At 34.0% G+C, this 16,474-nt stretch overlaps 1 protein-coding gene across 2 annotated transcripts in view; it reads left to right on the forward strand.

The window, feature by feature from the left end:
- The window catches only part of ADGB (androglobin), a 104,881-nt gene that overhangs the window by 52,527 nt on the left and 35,880 nt on the right, over window positions 1-16,474 (forward strand). For both annotated transcript variants that reach the window (XM_030268170.4, XM_072927050.1), the window contains 8 exons: window positions 3,908-3,953; window positions 5,403-5,568; window positions 7,393-7,456; window positions 9,062-9,164; window positions 10,284-10,416; window positions 11,864-11,978; window positions 13,407-13,574; window positions 15,554-15,692. In XM_030268170.4, coding sequence (XP_030124030.4) covers window positions 3,908-3,953; window positions 5,403-5,568; window positions 7,393-7,456; window positions 9,062-9,164; window positions 10,284-10,416; window positions 11,864-11,978; window positions 13,407-13,574; window positions 15,554-15,692 — 934 coding nt within the window. The remainder of the gene's footprint in view (window positions 1-3,907; window positions 3,954-5,402; window positions 5,569-7,392; window positions 7,457-9,061; window positions 9,165-10,283; window positions 10,417-11,863; window positions 11,979-13,406; window positions 13,575-15,553; window positions 15,693-16,474) is intronic.

Consider the following 16,474-nt stretch of genomic DNA (forward strand, 5'->3'; position numbering starts at 1 on the left):
GCTATGAATTGGTATTGAGTCACCAGGTATGCTAGGTACAAAATAAAACAAATATATTTTCCTTACAGATTTTATCATTTTGAAAATTACCTTACCCTGCATAAAATGGAAATACCCTGCTTATTATTTTCAGGGAAAAATTACACATGTCATGGGGACATGAATAAGAAGAGGGGCTTGAGAAGAGGCATTAAGACATTTGTGGCTTTGATGGGCCCACAACTAACTACTTGCACCTACATACTAGGCAGCTTCAACATTAGAGACTGACTAAAAGAGGTGCCAAATTGGTAATCCAGTATTTTTAAGCTATTTCTATATCTCGATTTGTGCACAGCTTTGCAGATGTTCATTCTTTTGTAACATTTCCTTTTTTCATAACCCACCTGTTACCTACTGTCACATCACATCTAAAATGAGAACTGATATTCCATTTAGTGAACACAGTGACTGAGGAACAAAAAAAAGACTGTCCAAATGACTGTAGATGCAAAACCTTTGACATAACTCTCAGGTCAACATCAAACAGTGAAATTTAATACTGGTTTAGATCATAGGAATTATTTTAGTCATCTTTGTTGTTTTGAATAAATTGAAATGGATTTTTTATCTTAAAAATAGAGTACCTGAAAATTTATTCCTTCACCCACAATTATATTCAGAGAGATTATTTTTTTGAAGAAGACTGCCATTTTTCACAGAAAAACTGGTGTGTTAAGTTTTGCCATGCATCACTTGTTCAATAGAAAAGCTACTGTTTTTATTAAAATATCAGATAAATTTTAAAACCTATTATTTGGCAGATTTCAATAAAATAAAAATATAGCTAATGTTGGGAAGGTGAAGAATATAAATGAATTCTTGAATGTAACAAGATAGCTACAAATTTATGAATTACCATTATTTTTACAAGTATGCATTAGTGAGATTATGAAAAATAAGATATGATAAATTAGACTTATAAGTTATCTATGGAATTTTCATTCAGATTTGCCATTCATTGAAGGAAGTATTTCTCCCAGAATCTGTGTCCATCATTCTATGTTCATAGCTGGACCTAAGTACTGTCTAATTTATTTCTTTATAAGATACTGTGGCAGCAGAGCTGACTTTTCAGGCAATGTGTGCTCATTAAGAAGGAAAAATATGTTTATTTTCTCTTTCTGTGCCAGTGTCTTAGGCACAGTACTTGAGGCAATAGTATAAAGAAATGAGAACTTGACACTCCAGTTGTCTTCAAGTCAGTGAAGATTAGGTAGATGAACACATCCTGTACCATTGAAAAAGCAGACAGCTATTGACTGTGTTATGTTTGTGCTCCAAAAACTGAGTAAATGAGCCTATGGGAGTCTCTACACAGCTGTGGTTAGACTAGTTTCATAGCTCTGACTGCATAAAGTTACTAAGCATACAGATCTTCCAGGGCACATTCTTCTTCTTGACTGGAAATTCTGTTGATGCAGTTTTTTGAGGATTTTCTGTATTTCTCCAGGCTTTCCTGCTGCCAACTGTTAGTACTAACAAAGTAGCTCTGTATCAAGCTAACTCATGTCCATACTAGAAGGGTGGATCATGTGTACTGTCCATGAGCAGTATATTGGGCAGAAAGTGCTAGATTTGTTGTACAGATGTTATAGTCTCCAGGGCTTATACAGTAGATCTCATACTTTTTATACTTTGGATATTCCCAGGATTTCTGAGAATAAACTTGATTAATTGTACAACTGACGTATATCTGTTTGGTAAGTCCCGTGACTCCCACAAGAAATTTGGCAACATTGGAATCTTGAAAGTTGTAGGCTCACATGGAGAAAAACATGACAGCTCTGTGCATGTACTTCCAAAGTCACAGTTTAAAGGGAAGGGATAGTCCATGTGATTTTTCAGACTCATATGCTGAGACATGACTCTCAATGTGATAAGTGATCATGGCTTGACTTATTCTGAACAGTTGTGTGTACAGAATTCTGCAAACAGGGGCTGAAGTACATGGGTATTTGCAAGATTCTATGGTGTCCTTTTCAGGCTCATAGAAAACCAAGAAATTAAGATTATAAATAACTGTATAATGCAATATATTTCAGTTACTAAATTCTTAATCCAAGTGTTAACAATTTCAGTAGTGTCTTAATTTTTCTCTTAATTGCTCTTAATTGTAGATCCATCCCCAGCTTTGACTCAAGAATGTTAAAAAAAAAACAGAAGCCCATAACAGATTTGGAATAGAATTTCAGATTTGTGCTGTGCAAAAGTAGTACTTTCAAATTCCCATAATAAACAATATTATAGTTAAATTATGTGTATTAAATTTTTTGCCACTTTTAGTTTTGGGATAGAGACTCTTAAACCTGTATTTTGTTTGCTCAGGTCTTTCCTTTGTTAATTCAGAGAATATCAAACACCTAAAATTTTGCCAGAGATGAGATTCCCGAGCCTGTTCCCATGTCCTGAGCCCATAGAAATTCTGTAAAATGCTGCAGGAAGACTTTTACATAGGAAGCCATAAGTTTTTCCTCTAAGGAAGCATTCACAGATCCATTCACATAGTGTATGAAGGGTTGTCTCTAATAAGAGGGTTGAGGCAGACCTGGATTTCCGGCACAATCACTTTGTGCAAGATTTAGGTACTGTTGTGACCTGCCATCCAGGTCACAAATTATGTCTAAATTATGTCAGTGTGCCCCTTAAAATGTATTTCTTGGTTGTATTGAAAAAGCATAAAAGCTCCAAGTCAGCAAGCTCCCATAGCTCCTCTTTGAAATGCAGAACAGAAAATCACTCTGTGTGTCCAGCTGCTGGCCAGGTCAATGCCACCAGCCTCAGCATCAGCACCTTTAACACACAAAAATATATAAGGGTATGCATGAGGAGTTTGAGGAGGGAGAAGGGTGACAAATCTAGGTAAAGGGAGACCTGGGATGAAAGGAAGTTTGCAAATTTGTTTGTAATAGCTGTTTTAGGCTTTAATATTTGTTTTTGCAAAGGCAAAGCTAGTCTAGCTAAGCCATTAATTGTACCACATTCAAATAGGAAGTAAACTGGAAACTGTGCAATCTCTTCCTCCTGCCCAACCTCACAAAATATAAAAAAATAGAGATTCAAGTGACTCTTTCAGTGTATGTGATATTGCAGACAAGAGGGCAGTCCAGAAGGAAGGATGACTTGGCATACATTTTTAAATCAAAGATTTTAATCTCTCAAAAACAAGGACCCCGTCTTTGTAAATTTAATGAGTGGACTTTCTGAAAAGCAGGCCAACTTCATTTGAACTTCAAGCATCAGCAGCTATATTGCATTAATATTCAGCAATTCTAGCTTAGAACTGGGGTTGACCAGGATAAAGCTGTTTGCCAGAACCATTAAAAAAAGAGGTTACTTTTTATTTATACAGTGATAGAAGATGCTATTATAATCAAGGATGCTGTTGCTAATGACGGTTGTGGACTGTCACTTGTACAGCAAGAAATGCTTGTTGGAAAAGGAGTCTTCTATAAATTTTTCAAGAATGGAAAAAGAAAAAAAAATGGAATTGATTGTAGAATATGAACATCAGTTCTTAGAATAAAACTTACTTTATTGTCAAAACCCAGTAATATTAAAGAACACTGTTTTAATAGTGAAAGTGGTAGGTGTATGAAACAGCTTTTATCTCACATTGCAGATGACATGTACTTCTCTAGAGAAACATCAGTCTGCTTGTTGCTGATATGTATGTAGGTATTATGATGAAATTTGCTACTTTTATTTTTTATTTAAAAACCCAGCCCAAGCTGATGATGCTAACTTAACAGCTTGTTTCTCTGTCTATGGAAGGACTGTCCCAAAATCAGTTATTTTCTCTAACAAAATAATGCAAGATTATAATCACCATCATTGCTTTTTCTTGTTTTATTTTTTCACTGTGTAGGAGACCATTTCCTTGTTGCAACAAAATGCAGAGGTACCCAGTAAAGGTAAGTGTGTGTAAAGTTAACAGTGAGAGTTTTGCCATTCCCATGTTGTGTGGCGTCCGTGTTAATCCTCATGTACATATATCAGCAGTATTACTTATTTGTGGGTGTTAGTTTTACAGAAAAACATTTCAAAGAACTGTTATAGCATGTATAACTACGGAGAGTAAAATCTTCAGTTTGGTGTTCAAAAAAATTCAAACACTTCTCTTAAGTTACTCTCAGGAAAAACAGCTTTCATTTTAGTGCATATTCCTTTGAAATGTGTTTTACATCACTATTCGAAATTTTTTTTGAAACTAATACCTTGTTTTTTTATATTACTTTGAATATTTGAAGGATTTGGTCAGAAAAATAAGAGGCTCTTAAAAATAAGAGCACTATGGTTGTTTAACTGGAAACCTAACACCTACGCTAACTTAAATTGAAGAGAAAGTATAGATTTTGTAGCTTTGAGGTAGTTTTTCTATAGTTGAAGGAAAGGAAAAAGGCCTTTGGTGCCTTTCCTTATATTGCATTTCTTTCAGTTCTTGAAAAATAGATGCAAACTAATTTAGAGCCACATATTAGCTCTGTTTGTATTGGTGATAATTAAATATTACAAAGCACATTTAAATATAAATTATGTATGTTTCTAATAGCTTTCTCAGTTGTTATGCCTTATGTTTGAATATAACCTCATCTTTTTTCCTTGATAAGCATTCTGAATTAATAGCTATTCAGTTCTTCTATTTTCAGTTGTTGAGCTATTTTCTTCTTTTTGGGCCAGGTCAAACATTTTCAGTAACTATTTATATGAATCTCAGAATAAATGCAGAAAAAGTTATATTACAACACAAAAAGTCATTGAGCGATTGCAAAACCTGTCTACATATGTCCATGTTTATATTTTGGTACAAATCTGACCTTAATTCTGATTTTCCTTCAAGAAAATTAATGTAATTTAGTTCAAATCTGTTTCTGTTTGGAAGATTGATTTGTGTGAGTAGCATCATAGGGGTACTAAGTGCCAGAGGCAAGGCTAGGCCTTTGTGTCCTCCAAATTTCTCTGTATGTTTTTCTGATACTGCCTTATTCACCTTTCACTGAATGGGAGCTTTGGACAAGGGGATGGATTTTTCTTTATATAGGTGAATTTAGGTTTGCAGAAATCACATGTATGTACACCTAACAAGCTGATATTGAAGATTCGTACAGTTCAATATGTGGCAGCTTATTGAGGCAGACTACTTAAGCAGCTGCAGATGGAAACCCTAAATTTCCATATAGAGTTGCTTCTGTCACTATTTGAGCTCTTTAGGTTAGTGTGAAAGCTTTTAGTTTTAAACTGTATGCATAATAACTGATGTATGGATAATTTTCTTGTAATTTTAGGATAATTTTTAAGAATTATATTACATTAAATTGCATATTGTCACTGTGTTGGCTCTGTATGTCTTTTTGTCTTTGCAGAAAAACCTGACAATATCAGTTTAGATACAAAACAAATGTCAGAAAGAGCTGATAAGGGTATGAAGAGCAAGACAGGGACTAAATCAAAGGATGGAACAGCATTAGAAAATATTTCAGTTTCCAGGGAAACCTGGATTACCTTTGAAGACTTCTGCATTTGTTTCCAGTAAGGAATAGAGGGTTTGGGTTTTATTCCATACAATATACTGTATAACAATGGTAAAATTCAAAACTCGCCTTTAAAAAAATTGTATCTTCTTAACAGATCTGCTTTGTCTATCCTGCCTTTCAGGGTGGCTTCGAGGCTACTCTTGAGATCAGATATACTGTCCCTGTTGACAGTGGGTCTGTGGCTGCAGCCCTGCTCTGTGCCTTGGGTGTGTCCTCCAGAATACAGTGGAGAACACAACCACCAGCTCCATAAAGCAGCTGTCAGACTGCAGCTGGGGTGGAAGATTGTAGGTCATGGAGGGTTGTAAGCATTAACCCATGAGGCACTGGGCAGGCACAGTCTGCATCAAGACAACACAATTCTAAACAAAAAAAAAAAATTGTTGAAATCTGTTGCTATCAGCATAGCTTTGCTTGATCAACTAGATGTTTTGTCTCACTCCCTTTTCAATATAATTCCAAGGCATTTATGCCTCTGAAAACATAAAAAAATCTAGTGTACTTGTAGCATCATGTCTTCAGCTTCCGTCTTTCAGATTTAAGGAGCCTGGTACAATACATATCCTTTAGAGAATCTAAGATTGCTGAGGGAAGTAATTTCAGCAGGGAAAATTCACCCAGCTCTTTCCTTGTTTGAATGTGTAACTGAGATTTCTTTGCAAAGCTTCTATTTTCATGAAGAAGTGTTTAAACTCTACTCACTCTCTAAAGGAGAATGTATAACTTTCATACCAGCCAGCAGTACAGGAACTTTAGGAATAAAAACTTCAAGATTTTGGTTCTCCTAGGTTCAGGATGATAGAACATTCAGAAACAAAAAGCATCACAAGCAATTTAATTTTCTTTAAAAGTCTTGTGCACATACAGAGAGTGTGAAATATCAACTTTCCACCTTATTAGCCAATGGTTAAATTACTGTTGACCTTTTGTAGACCAATATTAATATTAAGGCAAAAAGCTTTTGTCAGTTTCTTATCTCTAAATGAGTGAGAGTTTGTTTTCACAGTCAACTGGTAAAGTAGCTGTTAACAGAGCATCTTCATGACCATTGAAGAATTTATCCCTCAGAAGAAATTAGGCACCTAAGATTTTCATTTTATCTGTCTGTTCAACTGAAAGCTTTTCCTTCTCTGTCATGCCTGCCTCTCAGATACATTGAAAATAAGAAGCATGTTCATAGTTCATATCAGCTTTGAGAAGTGAGGAGTATTTTAGTCATTGTAGGAATTGCTATGTCAGCAGCAGATCAGGATCCCAGTGGAGTTTCTGAGTAATCACAACATTGGTTCAGATCTGATTCCACGCTCAATTAAAGCCGAAGCCATTTATGTCTCTCTTGGTGAAATCAAAATCGGAAAAAATTTTTGTCAGAAATGATGTAGCTTTCTGAAGGTCTACAAACAGCAGAGAACTTAAAAAAATCATAAAGTATATAAAACAATCCATCTTTCAGTTATACTTTGTATGAAACTTAATCACAGTGATTTTTATGTGGGCATGGTTGTTTTAGAGTAGTATTAGCATGTTACCCTTTACAGATTGAAAATAATCAAATTAGTGGCCTGACCTCCAATGGAAGAGTGTAGAAATGCAGTAAATACATGAATTAATTTCAGCTGCTTTCTCTGGAGATTAATTTTATTCATCTGTTTTATGACTAAGTGTTGAACTGTTTTTGAGAAATAGCTGTGATTGACTTGTGAAAGTAAAATTAATGACTTCTGCTATGAAATAGGCATTTATCTAAGCTATGTAATTTCTACTGATAGTTTTCTTACAGTCATATATATCTTACATTTAAATTCTTTATTCTTCTTAGGAACCTGTATGTTTTCCACAAGCCACATACATATGCCTATAATTATCAGAAGACAAGTTTTACGGTAAATGATTGTATTGTGCTTTTTTTCCTCAAACTGTTACGTAATTAGATAATACATATATCCTAAATGATATTGATAGAGCATATAGAACTGCTATTACTGAAAAATAATAATAATGCAGAAAGATTTCTATAGTCAATACAAATTTTTGTTTGCAAGCAAATATTCAGCATTATATATATGTGTGTTTAAGAAAAGGAAAAATGCTGTGGAATGCTACTGCACAATAACAAAAAAATGGCTTATGTAAAGAAAAATGATAGAGAATCAGATCTCCAACCACTCTTTATTTTGATTTAGAATGACCTTTTAACAACTTGATATCTAAATTGAATTTCATGATGATTTAGCTGCAGAATCTGCTGTTCAATTCTCCTTCATCTTCCCCTGTTACCTAAAACCCAAATTGTGAGTCTGTTTAGCATAACACTCCATTTTCTCTGTAAATGCTAAGTCCTTTTGCTATGTACAGCATCCTGTTGCGGGGATTTAGAAATACTCTTTAGTTACACTGGAATAATGGAATTTCTCTAAACCTGCCATTAGTTCATATTATCAGAGGTTATTCAACATGCTTGAATATCCTGTCCCAGCTCTTATTTTATAGTGTATCTGAAGTGTAATTGTAGAGTACCAAAGTGTAAACTCCAGGCATGAAGTTCATGTAAAATCCTGTACTGAGAAGGTTAACTACATGGATTAATGCTCCATAATTGCAGTACACCTGCAATTTCCCACCTCTCAGTAATCACATCACAAGAAATGTTCCTAATGACTGCACGATATACTTTTGTAAGCCATAATCAGCATTAAGATTGTGTAAGCCTGTGTGCTCTTGTGCCAAAAAAAACCCCTAACCCTTTGCTGTAAAACTGTTTTAATTTCTAACATTGAAAGAGATGATATGTTTACAGTATTAGGTAAATTCTGTATCATGCTTATTAAAGAACATTTTCATGTTACAATAGGAAGATAAATATACCCAAAAAATGGATTTATGTAACTCTGGAATATCCAGGAAGACCTGTACTCTAATAGTTCTGAAGAAAGAAGCTCATTCACCCTTAGATTTTGAAGAATTACTAGGAAAAATAGAATCATTCTGTAATTTCTAATATTGGCATAGGAATAATGTATTAAGAGAGAAAAATCTTGTCCTCATAGAGATTTGTAGGAGAAAAATGCCTTTATAAGGGAGGATCACTCATATCTACAAATTCAGAGTACTTATGTCTTTCAAGCTTTCTGTAATTAATTAGAATCAGAACGTTGCTGCAAAACCCAAAATTATTTGTCTTCTGTTAATTGTTGTTTAACAAGTAAAAGTACTGCATTTAGGTACATGTGATCAGTATAAAAGTAGATATAGTCTAATGCAAAAAAGGCTATGTTTCCTTTTATCTCATAACTGAACACTATTATAGTGTGAGGCTTTGGGTTTGAATGACATGTTCGAAATTTGGAAGAAGTAGTGACAATTAATTGCTTACTTCCCATACCATAGCTCAGGTCACCATATCCAAAATTGTAGTCCTACTTTGTATGAAGCCAGTTGGGACAGCATTTAATGCAAATTAATGAACAAACATCCATTTTTTGATACAGTCTTCTGATGAGGAAGTCTTCTGTTATTTACTTGTGGACAGTCTGATGCCCATTGAAATCTTGGTTAGCTTTTCTGCATTAGTACGCTGGAATGTTACCGAAGGTAAGGCCAACACACAAAAGTACATATCAGTGTTGTATTTTCCCATTCTTGAATATGTTTGTGCTGTTGCGTCTATCTGTTGTGTACTTGGGTGCAGTTTGAGAGTTTAGCAATAGTTGGATATAGTCAAATTGGTTTTAAGAAATATGCTGATATTCAAGCAATACTTCACCATTATTTCATATTGATGATGAACATTTTCATGAAAGAATCCTTCCCTTTTCTGTTTATTGTGATTTGCTGGAAGTTTTTCATCTGTATATTTCTGGAATGGATTTCCTTGTGTTTCTTGTGTTTCTTTTCTACAAATTCCAGTCTTGCAAGCTACTTTATGCCTTAGCTGACCATAATGCAGCAAAAACAGCAATATAACAGAAGTAAATTTCTGAAATTATTTTTAAACTGGTACACAATAAGCTCTCAAGCACCTTTAAGTTGTCTTTTCAAGACATAACAACTTCAATGATTTAAATATTAATTCTTTGTATTTCATTAAAAACATAGAATGGCATTCAGGAGAGTTATGGCATTTTATGGTAGTTGGCTTAGGTTAATCAGATATTTAAACACTTGACATGGATGTGATTTAATGCATCTGGAGTAGAATAGAGAGAACCAAAAGAATGCTTAAAAAAAAACCCAAACTGACCATTCTGTTAAAATAATTAAACTATAAGCTATAAATATAAATAAATACTATTTTAATGGCTATTTACTTAATTTGCATGTGGTCAGAAAGGATTGGTTTGGAGTTTTACAACAGCCTTAAGTGACTGAAGATGTCTGATGTGATACCTTAAGTTTTAATAAATATCTACTTTATTTCTTTAATACTGTCTAGCCTCTGTTCTAGGTAGCCTCTCAAGGCATCAGATGTATACATCTCGGTAACACATTTTATAGCCATTGTTTTCTAGCAAATAGTACAAATAAGTACAAATAAGCTTTGTATCAACAATGCATTTTAAGTGACTGATCTGATTTTTTCTGTGTTAGGAAAACCTAAATGAATATTTTCATGACTGTGAAGTAGCTACAAATTCTGCATAGATGTGTCTGAGTGTTATTCACCCGCCCCATATTATGAGGGTTGTGCTTTGTTTTGTTTTCTTAACCTAGGTACTAAAGAAGAATGTCCAACAGGTGTGCTGAGGGTTGAATATTTCTCTTGGAAATCTGTGACTCCTGGAGAACTTGTGTTAAAGATGCGTACATCTGCAACCAAAGCTACTGTGGTAAATCTTCCTGTTGGGTATGTCTGAGGCTTCATTTCTTTAGTTAAGGCTTGAAATGATTGTTTACACAGTAACCCAGTAGGAGTTTATTTCCTAAAACATAAGTTTGGGGAGTATCAGACTTCTGGATAGCTAGGATTTGGTAAGACTGCCAAATTACTGTGAATTTACCAATACTTTTATAAAAATTCTGAGTTCTTTACCCTTACTTAGGGGCATTTAACAATAAAAATCACACTGACTTGCTAAAAAATAAATATAAATCCCTAAAAATTTCTACTTAAAAGTGTTTCTAACTAGAATGATTTGAAATGTTCCCTGGAATAGCAAGAAAAATAGCATTTTTACTGGAACTGTAAAAGCATGATGATACCATAGGTGGTTTCAATGCTTTTCTTGAAAAAGGATTTAAGAAACTTGACAGAAGAAATTCTAACATTATCCATGAAGTCTTGCATATCTTCCCATTCATGTATTATTTAATATGATTTTTTTCTCTTTGTATGTAACTCTAAATATTTAGTGTGAGGCATTGGGTGATTTAAAAAAAGAAATAGATGAAAAAGTAAGAGGCTTTGATATGTTATTTTCTGAAAACCTTTCTAGGGAAAACAGGAAAACAGTATCTTCATGTCCTGTCATAAGCATAATATTCCTGTCTTATTAACTGAGGCCTTCTACTTTCCCAGAAAGAGAAAATAATCTGTTAAAATTCAAAGAGGTGAAGCAAAATGTACTTTTACAAAATTGAGTAAGATGATAAATAAATAGACATAGAAAGAAAATACCCCAGCTCTAGCATGCTGAAATTAAATCAAAGATCTTTAATATTGCTCTTTATTTGTTTAGATTCAGAATAAAACTGGAATAGTTATTATTATGTTTATAGAGTACATTCACATCTAGTTCTGGATTCCCACGTATTTCCTCAGTGTAGTTTCTAAAATCTGTATCTCTCTGTACTGTAGGGGGGCCAAAAATGTGTATCTTTTTGCATCAGTAAATCTCAAAGCTGACAGAGGTACCATCAGCTCAAATTTATAAACTTCCCACCTTTGATTTTCTTTACTCCAGTCAGAGACAAGAGGCTTTCAGTCAGATTTAATTTATAAAAGGTGTGGGAAACAAATGGGCTTATTGATCACTTCATTCCAAAAGAGAAATCACTTGGTAAGAATGGAAGGCATTCTCTTCCCACTGTCAGTGGCTAAGGAGCATTTAAATTTCAGTTGAAAGAAGATGTAATTAAAAACTACCAGTATGTCTGGGGAGCATTAACTCTTCTTTCTTACTCTTGCTGCTAGATCTCTAGTTTACATATTGAAGCTGTGGCCTGGATAAGCTTCTTCACCTAAATACAATTCTGACAATGATACTACCAATGTGTGAAAGGAAAAGCTTAAGAACTGTTGCAATTAAAAAAAAAAAAAAAGAAAAGTTCTTTCGGTTTTTTCTTGATTTTAGGCGACACATCCTGCTCTTCACAGTAACTTGTCCCATAGGGCACAACATTCAGCTGTGTACCATGGTGCCATGTGTCTTTGGAGAAGAGGATGCTGTGATACCAGCTCTTCAGAAGGTGTGCATAATGCCTAATCAAACATGGAAACATGGTAGTAGTTTTTCTGACTACTAATTAAAGTAAACTAGTATTGGATTTCCATTTAGAGTTATTCTATTCAATGGTATAGTATTAATTTTAATATTGAACTGGTAAGGGCATAAAAGATATTGTTTTACAGCACAATAGGTACTGGATGCATATTGCAAAAATTATCTTACATAAATAAGTTAAAATTGGGTAGTATTGTGATTTACATAGAAGTGCAACATAAAATGTGGAAAATGCTCTTGTTGAAATATATGTCAGGGTAGGGTATAACAGTCTTTGAGGCAGGTCATAAAATACATGTATAAATATTAACTAATATTAAAAAATACCTGCCTATTTAAATAAAACCTCACATCAGTGAAGTATGTTCGGTCCCATGAGATTGCATGTTACTCACCAGGTCCGAGAGCAGCTTTTATTAATAAAATGAGCAATTCAATCAAACAACTTATCATGGCTGAGATAAGAAGCCCAGGGGAGAATTTACTACAGCTTTTGTTATTCCTTGTCTGTGATCCAGACAGACACCACTGTCTTCCATATTATCAAAGTTACTCTAGCAAGCAGTAAGCCCAAATATTTGTTGAAGTCCCTGAGGGGAGGGAATATACTTTCTGGAGAACATTAGTGCAAAAACTTTTTAAAATATGAGTGTAACAATAAATTTGCGTAGTGTAGATTCTATGTCCTAAGAATAGAACACTAAAACAGCTTGTGCAAATTTATCACATTTATTTTGGTAAAGAAGTTGAAATATAAGAAGTTGCATCATTAAAAGTATCTTGTGGCTGTACTGTCCCCTTACCTTCAATTTTTGGATGAAAAGCTATTTCTCATCAAGAAAATCAGAATTTTATCCTTGGGTTTTTCATATAATTCTTTTTGAAACAACTTCTCTGCAGGCTGTCATTTACAGGAAAGCATCCACATTCTTGCATAGAAATCCTGATGAAGATTAATGATGCTTTAGGAAGTATATTTTTCACCATTGCTTTCAGCAGACTACTAATACTAATTTGGCCTTGCATAACAGAAGATGCTGAGGACTTCAGCTGTCACTATTATCACTGCAGCAGAAAGTCTCTATATGGATCTTATTTCTGATTAAATTTCTTAGGACTAATGGTATAGGAAAAATAAAACAATGAATAGATATATTTTATGGTGCCTATTATTTATTTCACTGGCTAAAATCAGTGAGAAGTTGATACGCTTTTGAATATCAGAGACATAATTGATTTTACAGTTTGTAAACTGTAACAACTGAATGAATTCCAAAAGTTTTATATTTCATCACAGAACAAAATCTTGTATTCTGTCACGGCCCAGAAAGAAAACCAAAGAAAATCTTAAAGCAATCTTTCTCACAATGGTTGCTTTATTCTCTTTCCTCAGGAGAGCTCTCGATTTATAGAACAGGCTACAGCTATCCTGAGAGCTGTTGGAAATGTGATAAATAATTACAGCAGTAAGGATGAGCTTCCTAAAGCCTTGAAGGAATTGGAAGTAGCTTATTGTCCTCCTGGGCTCCATGATACTAAAACAGCTGAAGAAAACAGAAAGGTGAGCAAGTAGTTTGAATGAACATGTATTTAAAAGCTATAGAAGCTGGATAACTGCTTAACATTGTCATTATCCTCTTCAAAACAATGCCTGTGCACTTAACAAGGACCACCTGCATGCTGTGAATGTGGCATTTATTATAAAGTGTAAGCCCAAATTACATAACTTGCAACTATATGATAATTATCTTCTTTTAAGAAGACAAATTTCAATGTGCACAGAGTAGCAGATTCTAAATTGAATGTATTTTTGTCAATCTAGTTTAGCATACTTTGGGGCAGAAAGCATGAGCTGTGTTTATATTGCAATTTCATTTTGAATTTGAAAGATACTACCTGAAATGTAGAAAAGTCTAATGGTTGCTTTCTCTGCCTAAAATTGATGGAACAGGAAAACATTATTACAGCTTTTTTTTCTGAAGGCAGTAATGAATTCTTTCATTCACAATATTCCAAGCTGGTTTTCTCCGTTTCTTAAAACTACAGTATTCTTATTCAAGTTCTTTGCTCTCTGTACAATAAATTAAAGATACATGATGAAAACATTACACTTTTCTGATAGATCTCTATGCTATAGCTTTCCAGTATTATAAAAAGATTGCAACAAAACATTTTTGTAGAAGATATGCTGTTTTTTATGTGTATGCAAATTTTGATCATATTGCTATAACTTGATTTTTCTAGTCAGTATTTTATATATTCCAGATTAATTTATTTTTATCAAATTACTAGAATGCTCATGCAGTTTAGACTTTTTATGTGTAGTTTAGAAGACTGAAAAGAAAAAAAGGGTTTAATATTTTTATAATCACTGATATTAAAAATTACAACACTAGCACTTTTATACATGGGCTGGACACCAGCTCAAATTCACCAAAATAACAGAATTAATGAACAATGATTACAGGTACATCACTCATGAAGGAGGTAATTTACATACAAAGTCCACCAGGAAGGAAAAATTGTCTGAACTCAGGAATGGCATGAACAAATTTTAAATGCATATGCTCATGTGAAATATGTGCAAAACTTTGAGACCTTAAGAAAAATTCTGTAGTCATAAACACACATATTCCTTAATTTCTCCCCATCTAAAAAGACCAACATATAGCTGAAAAAGAATAAAGAGACAGAAATTAGATAAATGAGAGGCACTCAGTGCCAGTGATTCAAGGATGAAAAAATGGAAATTACCTGTCTTTAATACAAACAGTGAAAAATTGTTCTGAATACAAGAAAGGATCTACTATATTCTTTCTTCCCTAGTTTTACAATTTTAAAAATAAAGGACATGCTTATTAGTATGAAAATACATAAAACATGTTTCCGGAAAGCAGAAAAATCTGAAACCAAGGGCGATGAAATAGAAAATCTTGTATTTTCCAGTAAGTTGTTACTATGTTCTTTAACTCAGATTAAGAAGCAAGCTCTGTAAAGCACACCCTGAAATTCCCATCTACTAGGAATGGGGGAGGAAAAGACTGGATTTCTGCTCTTTGAAGAGAATCAGTGTGTCCAAGCATAAAAACAGAGCCAAATCTTCCCATGCTGTGGCACCTCCTAATCCCGAAAGCATTCCCATTCCTTTCCTGTGTCTACTCTGAAACCTTGAGTTTAGAACTCCCATTGTCATTATAGCAATTATAATATGTTCTTCTGTCCTCTGGTATGAGCTCATCAACCCCCTACACATAAACTAGGATGTTTCTGGGTGATGAAGACACTGTAGAATGAATCCTATTTTCTTGTTTTATAAGCCAGGCATGAAACAGGTTTTCTTTCTGTTGTTGTCTTGAAGCATTATAATCCTGCTATTGGGATTGATTTTCAGATACAGTATTTGTTAGCGGAAGTTGAAGACTTCATTTATACATGGTAAGAGAAGAGGGAAGCAGTTTTTGCAACAATAATGAGAAGCAATATAAATCAATCTTTATAAATGAATCATTCTTTGAATGCTTTTCTTCTTTCTGATTTTAGGCTTTCAATAATGCATTTTGGTGTTTGATCAAATATGTATTAGACAAGAAGGATCTTTACAGATATAAATTTGCCTTCAGGTCCTTTACTTTGGATTTTAAAGACACTGATATTTCTGGTGATGACACTGTGTTTTCAGGTAATGTACTGATGTTGGTAATCACTTCAAATATATCTGCCCATTCTTATTTTCAGGAAAGCCAACTCTTCTGTTCTTGTTTCTTCTTGCTTAAGTAGGCACAGTTAATTTTTAAGCCTTAGAGTTCTACTGTTGACAGGACCTCTGAGGCTCATCTCAGAATAGAAATGACACTTTTCTTTGTTACAAAAAGTCAGTATTGCCAAACATTAACACACATCTGCATTTTTTACCTGTTGTACTGCATCTCATTGCTTTCATTCAAATTTTCAGCTGAAAAGACCTTAAATGCCTATATTGTTCAGAAAATGAGAGAGAATGGAGACTCAAGTTAGTAGCTTCATTGAAAGTTCAGCTATTTCTTAGTGTTGGGTTGAGAGCTTTGTGTTTGTTTGTTTTTGGGGGGAGAGGTATTTAAATTTGTGTTGTCTTGCTTGTTTTTTAAGCTCATTATTTGGGTAGTTGCTGTGTTGCCTAGCTAATTAGCTGGCAGGTCATACCCATGTAGTGTGGAACTGGCTACAGCACCAACTGCTTCTTCTCCAGCCTGTGGTCAGGGTGTGCTGTGAACCTGAATATACTCTGGGAGGAACCATTGGAAGGCCAAAATATTTATTACAAGCAGAGATAATTCTCTTCCCACTGTTTCTTTGCTTCATTTTTTTAATGCAGGCTGGAGTTTTACAGTGAGAATTAAGTTTGCCTGGCAACCAGATATATGTCTCTTTTCCATTTTAGGATTTACCTTTCAGTCTCTGTAACTTTTTAACCTATTAATGTTA

The sequence above is a fragment of the Taeniopygia guttata genome, chromosome 3, assembly GCF_048771995.1.
Source record: "Taeniopygia guttata chromosome 3, bTaeGut7.mat, whole genome shotgun sequence".
Classification (NCBI taxonomy): Eukaryota; Metazoa; Chordata; class Aves; order Passeriformes; family Estrildidae; genus Taeniopygia; species Taeniopygia guttata.